A 16,787-nucleotide genomic window follows, 5' to 3' on the forward strand; every position below is an offset into this window, starting at 1 on the left:
ATCTCCCCATCTGCTTCCACACCTGATTCCCCCATTTTTCCCTCTCCCTCTCCTTTCTTCCTCCCAAGTCCCTCCTACCCTCTACCTCCTGTAATTATGTTAAAGAAAATATTTCTGAAACAATAACTTTTATTACTTTCCAGTGTAAATGTTACTTATTATTTTGCATACAATTTCTGAATTTCAATTATACATTTTACCTCTGATGTATAATTTATTTTAATATAAACATATATGAAGATTTATGTTATTTTATTAGATTAATATTCATACATTAAATACATGCATTTGTAATACCACTGGCAACAATTATTAACATATCTGATCAAAAGAGACATAACTATACATGTATTCTAGTAAATAAGAATACATATTTGCTAACTATTAACAGATATTTCACTAGAAAAGATAAACATTTATATTTAGCAAGTGTCTGTCTTAAAGTTAGAGTCAGTCTTTCACTTACTGGGAAAACTGGAAGAAACTTTAATTTAGTAGCAAAGGATATTACCACAATTACTTGATGTTTTGGGTTTTGAGCCATTTTATTATGCAACCAACTTCACTAAAATAATAGTAATTAACTAGAAATAGGAAATAAATAAACTAAAACATTTTAAATAGTTATACAAGTGACATTATGTTTTACCTGTAAAAGACAAGAAAGTGATATCAAAAAAACAAACTACAGGAATATGCCCTTGAGGATTTTGCTGATTTTTAACTGCAACTCATTGCAGAAACATCTAATATGCTTATTGTCATTGCAGATATTGTAAGTTTTAAAGAAGGCTATATAACAAAATAGATATTTACTAATTTACTAACTAATCTTAGGATTAATTACTAGCAAATCTGGCTATGAACCACTAAGTTTGAAGTACATTTGGACAGGTCTATCTGAACAAATGAAATTAAAGTCTAGAAAATATACAAAAGGCTCAAATTTAGAAATTCAATAATTTCTTATGAACCTAAACCCCTCTAGAATATACATAGAACGGTCTATGAATTCAAGGTTTTTACACACTTGCACCAGTACTGCAGCCACTTCAGTACTGAATACAAGTCCTGTCTCAACTTGTTATGTCTCAGAATGAAAGTACAGGAGTGTATGGAAGGAAAAATCGTTATAGTAACTTTTGAAAACAGAAGCATCAGAGTTTCATTCATTTCAAATGTTGAAACTTCAACAACTAGAGACAGAAAAAAAGTAGCATAAAATAGGAGGAAGGCAACCACAGTCTGCAGGGCTGTGATGTGGGCCATGGTTCTGACATCTCTGTATCCTTTGGTGTAGTATTGCCTTTTCCTTACATGTTTTGTAAGGGAGAAGATTAGGAGGAGAAAAGCTATCAAGGATACACCAAAGGGTACTAATGTGAACATTAAACTTGGAGTTAAAAGAAGCCTGGAAAACTCTGAAAATCTGTTTGAACTCAAATCATTAGATATGTTTCTTTTTGCTACATAAATCCAGACATCAATATGTTTGATTTCTAAAACTATATTCAAAAACAAAAGAATCATGGATAGCAGCTGTGTCACCAAAACCAGCCTTTTAACTCTCCACTTAAGATAGAGGAAAAGAGAGTTAGAAAAAATGGCTATCTTGAAAAGATAAAAGATGCTGAGGCTGGTAGCAAACCACATGCTGAAGTGATTGCTTATATTCCATGCAGTCAAACTCAGCCTTAATGTATTTCTAGTCATCAGTAATGGGGATTTTACAAACACAAATAAATCTAGAAATAGAACCCATATCAGAGCAAGTCTGGAGATGGCCAGAGCAGTGACAAAATGATCTGCTGAAGGTAGCTTTCTTCTCCTTAGTGAGTCCATGCAGTGTACCAGAGCTATGAATCCATTCCCCAGATTTCCAATGAAGAACTCCAAAATGAAAATGATTGTCAGGATGTAATGTAGAAAAGCATGCATTCTCTAAGTGACTTCAAAGTTGATTTCCATTGGTGAATACTTCTTAGTGGGTTTTTCTAAAAATTCACAAATATTTTGTATTAAAAAACATATGTATCAGTGTTAAAACAGAAAAAAAATTAAGATTTACCTGTGATTTATTTCATAGTTTTTATCATCAAAATTTTGCATTTTTTCTCCAGCTTGGCAGAAATTCTTCCAGGTTCTGTAGACATGTCAATCCATAACTGATTAAGGAAACACTGAATTTCAATGTACTGACAGGCAAATAAAGATGGGTTCATTTGCACATTTTGCCACTTCTTCCCTTGTCTGGACAGGTAAACTTGTTGCTTGATTTTGGGGAATCAGCATTAAAAAAATCAAAATTACTTGGAACTTTTACTACAAGTTACACTGTCAAATAATATTACATTACTTACAAATTCTGAATATTGCAAAAATCTATTGTTTATACATACACATATATATATGTGTGTGTGTATGTGTATGTGTTTGTGTATGTGTATGTATATGTATATATACAACTGTTGTGTTGTAGGTATCTGCATCAGCTACCCATAGTAGCCATGTTGTCAAGTATAACAGAATATCATCAATAGTGTGAGGGGTAGGCTCACTATCATGACATGGATCTCAACACAGGCCAGTCATTTGTTGGGCAATTTTCTCGATTTATGCTCCAGTTTTACCCCTGCACAGCTTGTGGGCAGAACAAATTGTGGGTCAAAGATTGTGTGATAGCTTGATGTCTCAATCCTTCCATTGCAAGTTTGATCTAGTTACAGGTTGCATTCTCATTTTCAAGCATACAAATAAACAAATATATACTTTTATGGCTTAAAAGCATTTCCTCTTGCTTATGTTACCCCATAATTTATATGTATCCATGAAACTGATTTGCTATTAAAAATTAAATCCATAAGTATACTCCTACTGGGGTATTTTGCCTTATATATCTTATATAATAGATGCCTATTTGATGAATGTAGACAAACTGGAAAATGAAGAGAGCACATAAAGAGGCTAATGGGCCAAAACCTAAGTTGTAGTCTATGAAAGTATTGCATATGGATCAAATTGTACGGAAGCTATATTGGCATTCCTGTGGATTATAACACTTTCTATTGGTATTGTCTGTCCAGAAACAAACCCAACATTGTACAAGATGAATTTAAATGGAAAGCAGACATATATGCAATGCTAGTATATCATCCTTTGATTTGGCATGTAAATTGGATAAAGCAGAAAATGAGATCAAAGTATCAACTTGCTCTTTCACAGACTGCATGAGAATGAAGAAAGGAGTAAAATTAGGACATTTGTAATAAACTTCAATAGATTTATGGAAGTATGTTTGAGGAATGCAGAGTTAATGATGTAAGTCACGTGGCCAAATAAGGGGTTTCTACAGCTTTCCTGAATCCCATTATGTTGAGACAATATTTGCAAGGTGGAAGGCTTTGTCTAGTTTCTCAAGATTCCTAACATTGTGACTCTTTAATAGACTTCCTCATGCTGGGGTGACTTCCAACCACAATATTATTTTCGTTGATACTTCCTAAGTGGAAATTTGATAATGATGTTCATAATATCAATATTTTTGGAGACTTTGGTTGCCAAAATGGTAGTGACCATAGGTTGAGAAGAGCTACTTGAACAACAGTTTATTTTACTAGCAGACGAATAGGTAGAAACCAGGTGTTGTAGAGGAAGGGAATTTTATGGGAATGAAAGCATTTCTAAGGGGACATGTTGCCTGCAGGTGAGGAGCATGCAAGACTTTAAAAGGTTGAATGTGAGATCTGATCTGTGGGTGTGCAAGTGTGCCTAGCATTTTGGTAGTCCCCAGGAGCATCAGTGGCAATGAGCATCAAGGGGTAGATATGGAGGTGGGAGGGTATGTAGTTTTTTTTTTTTTTCTGAAGAAACTTTTTTACTCATTTCAGGACTCTTCTAGCATCCAGGTATACCCAAGGGAGATTCAGCACTGGTCATATTACTATTCGAGAACCTAAGGGGTTTTAGAGATTAGAGGCAATATAATCAAGATAGACCTCTTTCTCTGAACAGTCAAAAGAGGAGCTTCTTGGCGATGAGGAAACAAATGCCTGAATACCCAAGGATCAAGTGGAGGCAAAAAGATATGAAGAATACTTGTGAAATAGAAAAAAAAACTTCACAAAATAGTGTCTTCTATCCAGACCATTGCATCCAACATCACTTTGGAGATAGAATAACTGATTTCACTGGTGATATCTTCTCATTATATATGGTACTTTTGAACTTTCTTCTCTTTCTTCATACTTCACAGTATCAATTTAGTTCATAAATCCTGAGACATTTAAGCCCTTGCTTTTGAGTGGTCCATATCCAGAGGTCTTACTCAACCAAACTTTTATAAAAAGTACCCATTATACAATGCTAACTTCTGACTGCCATTTCTGTATCAGTGTATAAGGAATAATTTTGAGAAATAAGTCTGCATAAAGTGCAGGGCAATGCAGAATTGAAATTCTTGGTATTTTTAGGTTGTGTTAGGAACAAATGGTATCCAACAATGCTAAATTTACCTAACAGCCCTGGCCATAAGTGCAAAATGATGGTGAAATAATTTATTTTATTTTATTTTATTTTAGTTTAGTTTAGTTTAGTTTAGTTTAGTTTAGTTTAGTTTAGTTTAGTTTAGTTTTTTCAAGACAGGGTTTCTCTGTATAGTCCTGGCTGTCCTGAAACTTCCATTACCAGGCTGGCCTCCAGGTCAGAAATCTACCTGCTTCTGCCTTCTATGCTGGGATTAAAGGCATGTGCCACCACTGCCTGGCAAGGTTTCTAACAAGCTTGTCTTCCAGTCTTGTTTGTTTTTTGTTTGTTTGTTTGTTTGTTTTGGGACAGGGTTTCTCTGTGTAGCTGAGGTTGTCTGGGAACTCATTCTGTAGACCAGAGTAGCCTGAAATTCAGAAACCCACGTGTCTCTGCCTCCCGTGTACCTGGATTATAAGAATGTGCCACCACTGCCCAGAAATAATTTAAGTAAAGGTACCTTGCATGGATTGAAAAAGTCTTTCTGAATAGTCATTTGCTATTAAACAAATCTGTTATTCTCTAAAAAGGTCACTGAGCCCTGCCATGCAATGCCAAATATTGTTGCTGATGCTGTTCCCATCTGAGAGCTAGATGGTATGGTCTTGTTCCTAAAAATGCTTACAGTTTTCAGTTCAGGATGTTGTAAAATTGTGCTGGATCTGAGATTAAAGTTTCATGACTAGGTCTTGTGACTGACAGAGAGCACTATTCAGGATACTCCAGAAGAATTGTGGAGATACTAAGTCTTTTAAGTTCAGAGTCCATTTTAAAGAACCTGACCTAAGTTTAAATTCAGGTAAACTAACAGTTTCTAAGTTGCCCCCAACAAAACTGGAGCCTAGCTCCAGTCTCTAGGATAATACCCCAAACGGCCATTATTTTCAGGTTATACCTTCAATAAGACCTGTATCTCCAGGTTATTCTCCCAACAAACCTGCACACTCAGGTTACAAACCCACACCCTGTCTAATGACCACCAATCCAGAAGAGAACAGAAATTAAATTTATAATATGACTCCCATCACCAGCCAATTACGTTAAAGGCAACAGTAGCTTTCAAATTAGATGCTTGCGCAATACTCCCTGCTTGCTCCTTATTATAAAGTCTTGCCCTAATAGACATTCAGGGCTCTCCCACCATCAAAACCATCCTGTGTGACATGATGGTGGTTCATTTCGGGGAGGGGGGGTGTCAAGCTAGCTCAAATAGAATAAAGGCCCTGCTGTGAATTGCATCAAATTGGCTTCCTGTCTGTTTTGTGGGGGGGGGGATCATAAGCATTTCCCTGGCACAACATTGTCACTCATAGACTTGCTTTATTATGGGAGCAATCTGTTATTGTCGGTGCTTTCCAAATGCCAAGACATGCCCTCTGGTACCACAGTGGCATGAGTATTATTGGGTGTAAACTACTGCTTTACAATTGGGTTGACATTACACTCCATAGAATATGATCTATGCATGATGACACATAAACTAAGGAGATTATAGGCCATGTGTGAAATGCTACTGATTGTACCTTGTTAAATAGATACATAGATCTTATGGACCAGTCAAATTGCATTTCATAGAGTTGCATTCAGGATTATGTCTGTTAGCCTTGTTCAAGGTAACTACTTCTAGCAAAGTATGGCATGAAATGCAAAGATACATGACCATTCTAAATAAGAAAACATTTTACATATTTATACTACTTATTTAAAGGTCCATGAAATCTCACAAAAAAGGGAGAAAGAATCTCAGACCTGGAGGAAAGTACTGGTATGTCATGAAACTATGAACTCCATAGTGACATACTGTTGTTATCTTGAGTTCAGAGTAGAAGTGATTACATCCAAAAACCATTTCCTTTTCTCATGAATGGTGGAAGGTTTTAGAAAATGCTGCATGAGCCAGTGGATGTGGTACAATAAGCTCTGGACAACCCCAAGAATCTAAATGATGTTAATAATTTCTGAGAAGTTTTTTTCATTGGTATAACTGTAAGTAAACTGCCTTTGCCTGAGTAAACATAAGACTCACTTGGTTCTCCCAAGTTTCATCAGAAGCTTCTCTTTGGTCTTTCTTTGGTGATATATTGGAATAAATAGAAATATGTTCATATATTTCTATCAAACCATAAAAACAATTTATTTATCAATTTTGCTTTTACTTTTGTATTAAAGTTTATGTTTGTGTATGCTAGCTTATTGTCCATTGTGTACTATATATCTGAAAAAGATTTTCTGCCATACTTCATGGTGCCTTGCCATCCTATTGGTTTATTCCTTTCTTCTGTAGTATCTTTTTGATCTGCTAGATGCCCAATGGATTATTATTCTCTGAGCAATTTGACTCCTGTACTGAAGTTGTTGACCATATATACAACTTGAAATATTTATCTTTTGTTATCTTCTGGTAATATCAGAGGTTGGGATCAAATTTTCTTATTTTATGTTTTAATATTAGTATGTGTGTATATGTGTGTATATGTGTATGTGTATGCTACACACATGTGAATATGCAACCATATGCATGTAAAGACCTCAGAAAGAGACTGGGTGTTATCTTTGTTGGTTTCTGCACAACTGTCCTGTCTGCTCACCATGCTCGCTCAGGCGCGCGCCGCACCAAGTGCAGAGATGCGGTGGAGCTGTGAGCCTCAATGAGACACGCCAGGCCAAACAGTTCCACGTGGGACTTTATTTAAGATAGGGAAGGGGTAGCGGGTGGGAAGGAAGGAGAGAAAGAGGGAAGAGGGAAGAGAAAAGAGAAAAGAGAAAGAGAAAAAAGAACGGGGAAGAAGAGCTGCCCGGTTATATACCAGTGGTGATGTAATTACAGGTAAAGGTAGGCTATGGAATTCTGGGAAAACAGCAGCTGTTGCCTTGGCAACAGACCTATACATTGTCTTGATTGTCACTTGTATGGCATCACAAGCTTTGCAGGCCTCGGGTACCTACAATCTTCATTTTTTTTCTCTTTAAGGTAGGGTCTATTCCTGTACCTGAATCTTGTTCTGGCTATGCTAACAGGCCAGCTGTCTCTCAGATGTTGCCTGTCTTTTCTCAGTGACTAAGTCAGAGGTACATACATCCACACCTGGCTTTTTATATGGGTGCTGGTTACTTAAACAGTAAACAAACATTTGACCTCTCCTTCTATAGTCTCAGTAACTGTTTGCTCAAGATAGCTAATTTTAACAATAGTACTTCTATCCACCTAGAAGGGAGGGATTACAGAATGATTTTTGTGATAAGAATAAAGTTGAAAATTGTTACACTATTTTGTTTGTTTGCCTTGTCTTATGGCTGTCAGGTATTTTGGGAGAAGTGGAAATAATGAATTACTTCAATGTAGGAGAAATTAAATACATGCCTAGTACCATTGGTTGTAACTTCTCTTCTGACCTATGCTTTGATTGATCCCTAAATTTTAGACTTGGACAGATGTTCTTGCTTCTTTTCCATTCTGTGACAATGGCAAAAATAGGTGCAGAGTTATCTAAAGGATGAATTTAATGGAGTGTCTGTGAAAATTATCCTTATCCTCCAACATCTCACAATAACTATATATCCTATTATATTTCCATAGGAGAGAATTCTTTCTATCTGATTTTGGATAAAAGCTGAATATTTACTTGTTGCCATGTAAATGAAGACATGATCTCCTGCATAGTTTGCAAGTTTTTGACTATTCATCACATAACATTTGAGTTCAGTTTGTGTGCCACTAGGAGAGGTTATGTGGAATATTTTATTTGGATATAGGAAGAAGTTCAGTAAGCAAACATAAATATATGGATAACAGAAAAAAAGGTAATCAAGGGAAGAAACCAGATTGGGAAGGATTCAGAAGTTCATATGTGGAAGTAGGCATGGATCCTGGAATTAGGTTTTGCTAAGAGAAAGAACTGAAAGCCAGGGAAAAGAGCATGGCAAATTGAATAAACATGTGTTAGGGTTAGGAACAAGGATCTCATGTTGTTAATGCTAGTCTTATGTCAACTACATACACAAATCAGAGTTATCTGAAAGAGGGAAACTTAATTGAGAAAATGTTTCCATAAGATCTGGATTTTTCTTAATTTGTTATTGATGATGGAGTGTCCTGCCCATTATGGGTTGTACCATCCCTGGGCTGGTAGTCCTGGGCTCTATAAGAAAGCAGACTGAGAAAGTTATGGGAAACCAGCCAGTAAACAGCAATCCTCCAGTGCCTCTGCTTCAGCTCCTGCTTCCTGGTTCCTGCCCCAGTTGAATTCATTTCTTATGGCAATGTGAAAATATAAGCTGAATAAACCCTATGCTTCTCAATGTGCTTTTTGGTAATGGTGTTTCATTGTAGCAATAAAAACTGTAAGTAAGTCACCTGTTCATCTTCATATGTCAGTTGGGGAGACAGTGAGGGCAAAGTAGTTTCTACCTATCACTCTGTTGTTTGAGACATTTAGAGTATGGATATATTCTATGATCCTCCAGGGGGCAATATATCCCTCCATCCAGTCATGAGAGTCCATGAGGAGAGTCATTGATCTCTTTTGTAAATAAGAAGGGGGATATTATTCTAGCTTATTTTACACGGTGCTGGACATGACTAAGCAGCTAGAATGAGAAGCAGCAGACTTGATTTGCATTTTCCTAATGACTAATGAAGTTGAGCATTTTTTAAGATGCTTCTCAGCCATCCAAAGTTCTTCAGGTGAAAATTCTTTGTTTAGCTCTGTACCCCATTTTAAATAGGGTTATTTGGTTTTCTGGGGTCTAACTTCTTGAGTTCTTTGTATATATTGGATATTAGCCTTCTATATGATGTAGAGTTGGTGAAGATCTTTTCCCTATTTCTTGGTTGCTGATTTGTCCTTTTGATGGTGTCCTTTGCTTTATAGAAACATTGTAATTTTATGAGGTCCCATTTGTCAATTCTTGATCTTAGAGCATTAGCTATTGGTGTTCTGTTCAGGAACTTCCCCTCTGTACCGATGTCCTCAAGGGTCTTCCCTAGTTTCTTTTCTATTAGCTTCAGAGTGTCGGGCTTTATGTGGAGGTCCTCGATCCATGTGGAGTTGAGCTTAGTACAAGGAGATAAGGATGGATCAATTTGCATTCTTCTGTATGCTGACCTCCAGCTGAATGAACCAGCACCATTTGTTGAAAAGGCTATCTTTTTTCCACTGGATGTTTTCAGCTCCTTTGTCGATGATCAAGTGGCCATAGGTGTGCGGGTTCATTTCTGGAACTTCAATCCTATTCCATTGATCTGCCTGCCTGTCACTGAACCAATACCATGCAGGTTTTTTTTTTTTTAAACACTATTGCTCTGTAGTATTGCTTGAGGTCAGGGATTCTGATTCCCCCAGAATTTCTTTTGTTGTTGAGAATAGTATTAGCTATTCTGTTTTTTTTTTTTTTTATTCCAGATGAATTTGAGAAATGCTCTTTCTAACTCTATGAAGGACTGAGTTGGGATTTTGATGGGTATTGCATTGAAACTGTATATTGCTTTTGGCAAAATGGCCATTTTAACTATATTAATCCTGCTGATCCATGAGCATGGGAGATTTTTCCATTTTCTGAGGCCTTCTTCCATTTCCTTCTTCAGAGTCTTGAAGTTCTTGTCATGCAGATCTTTCACTTGTTTGGTCAGAGTCACACCAAGGTACTTTATACTGTTTATGGCTATTGTGAAGGGTATCATTTCCCTAATTTCTTTCTCAGCCTCTTTATCCTTTGAGTATAGGAAGGCTACTGATTTGTTTGAGTTGATTTTATAACCTTTCACTTTGCTGAAGTTGTTTATCAGCTGTAGGAATTCTCTAGTGGAATTTTTGGGTCACTTAGGTAGACTATCATATCATATGCAAATAGTGATAGTTTGACTTCTTCCTTTCCAATTTGTATCCCTTCGACCTCCTTATGTTGTCTAATTGCCTGAGCTAGTACCTCAAGTACAATATTGAAAAGATAAGGAGAGACGGGGCACCCTTGTCCAGTCCCTGGTTTTAGTGGGATTGCTTCAAGTTTCTCTCCATTTAGTTTGATGTTGGCTACCAGTTTGCTGTATATTGCTTTTACTATGTTTAGATATGGGCCTAGAATGTCTGTCCTTTCCAAGACTTCCTTCTTCCAATGGAAGCCTCCTGACCCACCTGTGTGTGAGAGAGCCTCCCTTTTTCTCTGAAAGGCTAGATTTCTGTATCTCTTTGTTTCTTGTACCTTTGAGCTGCCTCAGAAATCTGACATGTAACACCAAAACCTGGGAAGGAATTTGAAGTCGCTTGGTGACCTGAGTCCTCTCAGAGATGATCCTCCCATTGTTTTTATCTTTCATTAACCCCAAGTGTAAGTGTGCCTAGAAGAGACACATTTTTCCCAAAGCAGTCATTTCTTATTGCTTTGTCTCAACATTTCCCTTTTTTTGTCTCTCTTTTACACAGTCTAGTCTGACTTCCAGTTATAAGACTACTCTCCATTTAATAAGACAACACATCTAGCATAGCCAAACATTAAGACAATGTAACCCATGGGACCTAACTCACAGGTACCCTATTTAGGTCTGGTGGGCTTCACAGTATAGGTATCCCTTTAGATAATTTTGGGACTTATTTGATCAAAGATTCCAGGGTATTTAAACTTGATCTGTGGTGTCTTGACTCCTCAAAGTGTAGAATTTGTGGTGAGAGTACTCACCTTATTTCCTAGACCCATTTGATCAACACAAAATCCTTAGAATGCCTCCAAGTAGCTGAACTTGACCCCTGTTTTATCATGTTCTTCACCTAGCATGGATTTCAAATTGTCTACTCCAAGGCACATACCCTTAGCCTGGTTTCAAGCTATTCTGAAATAAACTTCATTTGTTAGACTTGAGTTTATGGTCTAAATCTGGCCTGGATGAACAGTGGGTAAATTGTCACTACTTACTCTAGTTTGAAACTTTCAATTTTAATATGTAAATTGATTTAGATGACTTCAAAAATGGAATGATAGTATGGTCTAAGGCTCCTCTTCCATAAAATTTATAACTCATCTCAATCTTTTTGTTCCCTGCCATTCATTTCTTGTTTGTAACCATGTCCAAATATTGCTGCTGCTACTACTGGGTCTCTAAGACTGAATAATCTTGTTTGAATCTTTGCAATTCCTAACTGAGATAGGATAGAACTCATGCTTTATGCATTTGGCCTGTCTTTGTTTCTGCCCCACCAAGCCTGGACAAGTCTTTATAAATGGAAAACAAAATACCCATTAGGCTTTTCAGATTGTCTGCCCCTATATCCAGGCACACACAAACTTGCTAAGGATATGTAAAGCAAATCAAAATCTTTCACATGGATAATATCAGAAAACTATTTTACTCTAGTGAAAAGCTGTTTCTAAAAGTAAAATTTGACTTGCTTACTCTGGCCCAAAGCATATTTGTCTAAAATTTTCTTCCAAAGCTTACATTGTGAGCTTGAGACAGCGAAAGGAAGAATAACAGAAGAGTTCAGGGAAAATATATTATATGCTTAAGAAATGCTAATAGAGAAGTACTTCAATTCCAATAGAGGTTAACATCTCTAGAGGCAGAGAGAAACAATGGATGGATTCACAATCAGATGAGGATCTCATAATTCTGTCCCCCTATCATTATGCAAGTACTGACAAGTAAGTTTATTAACCATTATCATGCAACTAGCATGACAGCATTATTTTGATGAATTCATTGTGTAAATGTGGCATGCAATATATTATAGTTAACCATAACTACCATTATAGCTATGAATGATAACTGCATAGTACCAAGCAACACTAAGAAGCACTCTTGAGACTATATCTTCATAAGTATTATTGATCTGAGAATAACTTCAGTGTTTACCAAAGTAAAAACCTGGATTATAGGGGAAACAAAAAACAATTAGAGTGGATTTAATAAGTTTGTCTATAGGCTTTATATTCATGTAAATATATCACTGTGCAAAGTAAACTGACATATACGTATTATATCCAGGGCCTTGCTTCATAGAAATATTAATGGTACTTAAATCAATGATGAATATTTTATGTGACTGACTTATTAACTAAAACTTTGTGAAAACCTGGAATGTTATGGGTCTAAATTCAAATTATCTTTAGCAAATTTTAGTCTTCCTAATAGCATTCTATTGTATACCAGTGCATTTGCTCACATTTCCTTTCAGTTAGGAGTAAAATTTTTAGAATATAATAACAAACTTCAAATAACATCATCAGGTAATATCCAAATAGATTAGCAGAGTCTGACCTGCTTTGCTGCAAACAAAGTGAGTTTTGATCTACTTAGTTGCTGCCAGCAATGCTGTAGTATATGTGAGATATGCTTTGATTTATCGCTTTGTTTCTTCTGTAACTAGAAAAAAAATATTGGACAGCTTCCATGTTGAATTTCTATCTGGAACAACCAAAATTTGTATTCCTGGGCCATGCTCACTAATATTTGGCTCAGAATAATCTCTGATTTTTCTGAGGTGAAAGATGTGCTTTGCATTAATAACTCCAAGAAACACTTCAATTACAAACCTCCAACCTTATGCAGAAGATGGTTTAGGCAAAATGTGTATATCTACTTTGGAATTTCTTTTATGAAACCTCTTATGTTGCTTAGAAAGTTCTTTCCTATTGTTTTCTATAGGCACACTAGTATTTTGTTGTATTAGTTTTCCAGACCTTATTCTGCCAGAATGAAATGTATGTTAAAGACAAAAGGAAGACCTGAGATAAGATGTAGGAAGGGGAAACCAGGATTTGAAGAAAGAGAGAGGAAGGGAGGGAGAGAGAGAGAGAGAGAGAGAGAGAGAGAGAGAGAGAGAGAGAAAGAGAGAGAGAGAGAGAGTTAAGCTATGCAATTTGGCTTTTTGAATTTTCACACATGAAAATTGAGTATTTCCTCTAGCAGCAGTAAACTGTGAGACCTCAGACTGTTTTGTGCAGAACAGCCTGTATCTGTGAGAAGCAGATCACTGTCTAAGAAAGAATCTTATGGAGAATACTGTGAATTCAGCCTCATAAGACCCTCCTATTTTCTGGCTTAGCATTGTATAAATCAGTTGTCTATGGGACAAAGCTTTGTAATATTTAACAAATAAATATAACTGTAATTTGGAATTAATGCAATAAGGAGCTGTCAAGAAGGTATTAGACTTCCTGAATTATTTATAGACAATGGGTTATCTCATAAGTTCGATTTATGGCCATTTTCACTGCAGAATTCATATCTGGATGCTTAGGAAATGTATTCATAGCAGTGTTGAAAATCTTGGACTGAAGAGAAGGAAGATATTTTCAGTGGATAAGATCCTCACTGCTTTGGCCATCTCCAGATTCATTTCATTCTGGTTTGTAATTATATCTACATTTATATTCATTTTTTATTCAGATTTGTTGATTAGTGAAAGTAATCAAAGTAACTACTGTTTTATGGCCAGTAACCAATTGTTTCAACATCTGGATTTCTACTTGCCTCAGCATCTTTTATTTTCTCAAAATTGCCAATTTTTCCAACTCTATCTTTCTTAATCTAAAGTGGAGAGTTTAAAAAGTGGTTCCACACCTTTGGGGTTCCATCTGCACCCAGGAGCTGGCCCGCTGGACAGACATCTGTGCACCAATCCTGCCAGTAGAGAACAGGTCTCCAGGGAATGATTTGACTCACAGGTTTGGAGGGGAGACCACCATTTTCTCTCCAGTGACTGTGAAAGCAAGTATGGCCAGGAGCACAGGGAACAGAGGAGTGGCAGAGCAGCTGGAACAGGGTACTTAGGGGCTTCATCTGAACCTAGGAGCTGTCCTGATCCACAGCCCTCTGAGACAGGAGAGAGCTGGTCTCCTAGTGATGCTGAGACAGCCTTGCAAGGCCACAGGAAGAACAAACTCCAGCCAGACATAGCAGCATCAACTAACAACAGAGATAACCAGATGGTAAAAGGCAAATGCAAGAACATTACCAAGAGAAACATCAGCAACATGGCACCATCTGAACCCAGTTCTCCCACAACAGCAAGTCCTGGATACCCCAACACACTGGAGAAGCAAAATCTGGATTTAAAATCACATCTCATGATGTTGATAGAGGACTTCAAGAAGGACAAAAGTAACTCCCTTAAAGAAATACAGAAGAATACAGGTCAGCAGGTAGAAGGCCTTAAAAAGGAAACACAAAAATCCCGTAAGGACATACAAGAAACCATGAATAAACAGGTAGAAGCCTGTCCAGAGGAAACAGAAAAATTCCTTAAAGAATTACAGGAAAACACAAACAAGTAAAGAACTGAATAAAACCATCCAGGATCCAAAAAATGGAAGTAGAAACAATAAAGAAATCACAAAGGGAGACAACTCTGGAGACAGAAAGCCTTAGAAAGAAATCAGGAGATGTAGTCACCAGCATCCACAACAGAATACAAGAGATAGAAGAGAGAATCTCAGGTGCTAAAGATACTGTAGAAAACATTGACTCAACAGTCAAAGAAAATGCAAAATGCTTGTGAGCCAAAACATCCAGGAAATCATGGACACAATGAGAAGACCAAACCTATGGATTATAGGTATAGAAGGGAGCAAAGATTTACAATGTAAAGGGCCAGTAAATATCTTCAACAAAATTATAGAAGATAATTTACCTACCCTAAAGAAAGAGATACTCATAAACATACAAGAAGCCTACAGAACTCCAAACAAATTGGACCAGAACAGAAATTCCTCCCATCACATAGTAATTAAAACAGCAAATGTACTAAACAAAGAATATTAAAAACAGTAATGAAAGAAGGTCAAATAACATATAAAGGCAGACCTATCATAATTACACCAAACTTCTCACCAGAGGCCATGAAAGCCAGAAGATCCTGGGCAGATGTCATAGAGACCCTAAAAGAATACAAATGCCAACCCAAACTACTATACCCAGCAAAACTCTCAATTACCATAGATGGAGAAACCGATATATTCAATGACAAAACCAAATTTATGTAATGTCTTTTTACAAATCCAGCCCTACAAAGGATAATAGATGGAACACGCCAACACAAGGATGGAAACTGCACCCTAGAAAAAGCAGGAAAGTAATCTTCTTTCAATAAAATCAAAAGAAAATAACCACACAGACATAAAAATAAAATTGAAAATAACAGGAAGCAACAATCATTATGCTTTACTATCTCTTAGCATCAATGGACTCAATTCCCCAATAAAAAGACAGAGAATAACAGAATGGATTCATAAACAGGACCCAGGATTTTGCTATGTATAGAGAGCACACCTCATTGTCAAAGACAAACACTGCCTCAAAGTAAAAGGTTGTAAATTAATTTTCCAAACAAATGGTCTCATGTCTGATAGTAGTCATTCTACTATCAGATAAAATTGACTATCAACAAAAAGTCATCAACAAGGATATGGAAGGACAATTCATTCTCATCAAAGGAAGAATCTACCAAGAAGAACTGTCAATTCTGAACATCTACACTCCAAATACAAGGACAGATGAATTCATAAAATAAACTTTACTAAAGCTCCAAGCACACATTACATCTCATACAATAATTGTGGGGAACTTCAACATACCACTCTCATCAGTAGACACATCAAGGAAACCCATACTAAACAGAGACACAATGAAACTTACAGAAGTTATGGACCAAATGGATTTAACAGATATCAATAGAATATTTCATGCTAAATAGAAAAATACATATACTGTACCTTCTTCTCAGCAATTCATGGTACCTTGTATAAAGTTGACCATATAATTGGCCACAAAACAGACCCCAACAGATTTAAGAAACTTGAAACAATCCCATGCCTCCTATCAGATCACTACAGATTAAGGCTGGACATCAAGAGCAACAAAAATAACAGAAATCCCACATACACATGGAAATTCAACAATGCGCTACTCAATGAAATGCTGGTAAAGGAAGAAATAAGGAAAGAAATCAAAGACTTTTGAGAAATTGATGAAAATGAAGGCACAACATAGCCAAATTTATGGGACACAGTGAAAGAAGTGCTAAGAGGAAAAGGCATAGCTCTGACTGCCTCCAAAAAGGAACTGGAAAGAGCATACACTAGCAGCTTAATAATACACATGAAACCTCTAGAACAAAAAGAAGCTAATACACCCAAAAGGAGTGAACAGAAGGAAATAATCAAATTTAGGGCTGAAATCAACCAAGTAGAAATAAATAGAACTCTACAAAGAATCAATAAAGCCAGGAGCTGGTTCTTTGAAAAAAAATCAACAAGATAGATAGACCCTTAGCCAG

At 36.5% G+C, this 16,787-nt stretch overlaps 1 protein-coding gene across 1 annotated transcript; it reads right to left on the bottom strand.

The window, feature by feature from the left end:
- Positions 1 to 1,005: 1,005 nt before the first annotated feature.
- Positions 1,006 to 1,938, bottom strand: LOC127678154 (taste receptor type 2 member 125-like). Its single transcript, XM_052172925.1, has one exon. It carries the CDS (start codon positions 1,936 to 1,938, stop codon positions 1,006 to 1,008), a length of 933 nt encoding a protein of 310 aa, XP_052028885.1.
- Positions 1,939 to 16,787: the final 14,849 nt, after the last annotated feature.

This window comes from Apodemus sylvaticus, chromosome 2, assembly GCF_947179515.1.
Source record: "Apodemus sylvaticus chromosome 2, mApoSyl1.1, whole genome shotgun sequence".
NCBI classification, from domain to species: domain Eukaryota; kingdom Metazoa; phylum Chordata; class Mammalia; order Rodentia; family Muridae; genus Apodemus; species Apodemus sylvaticus.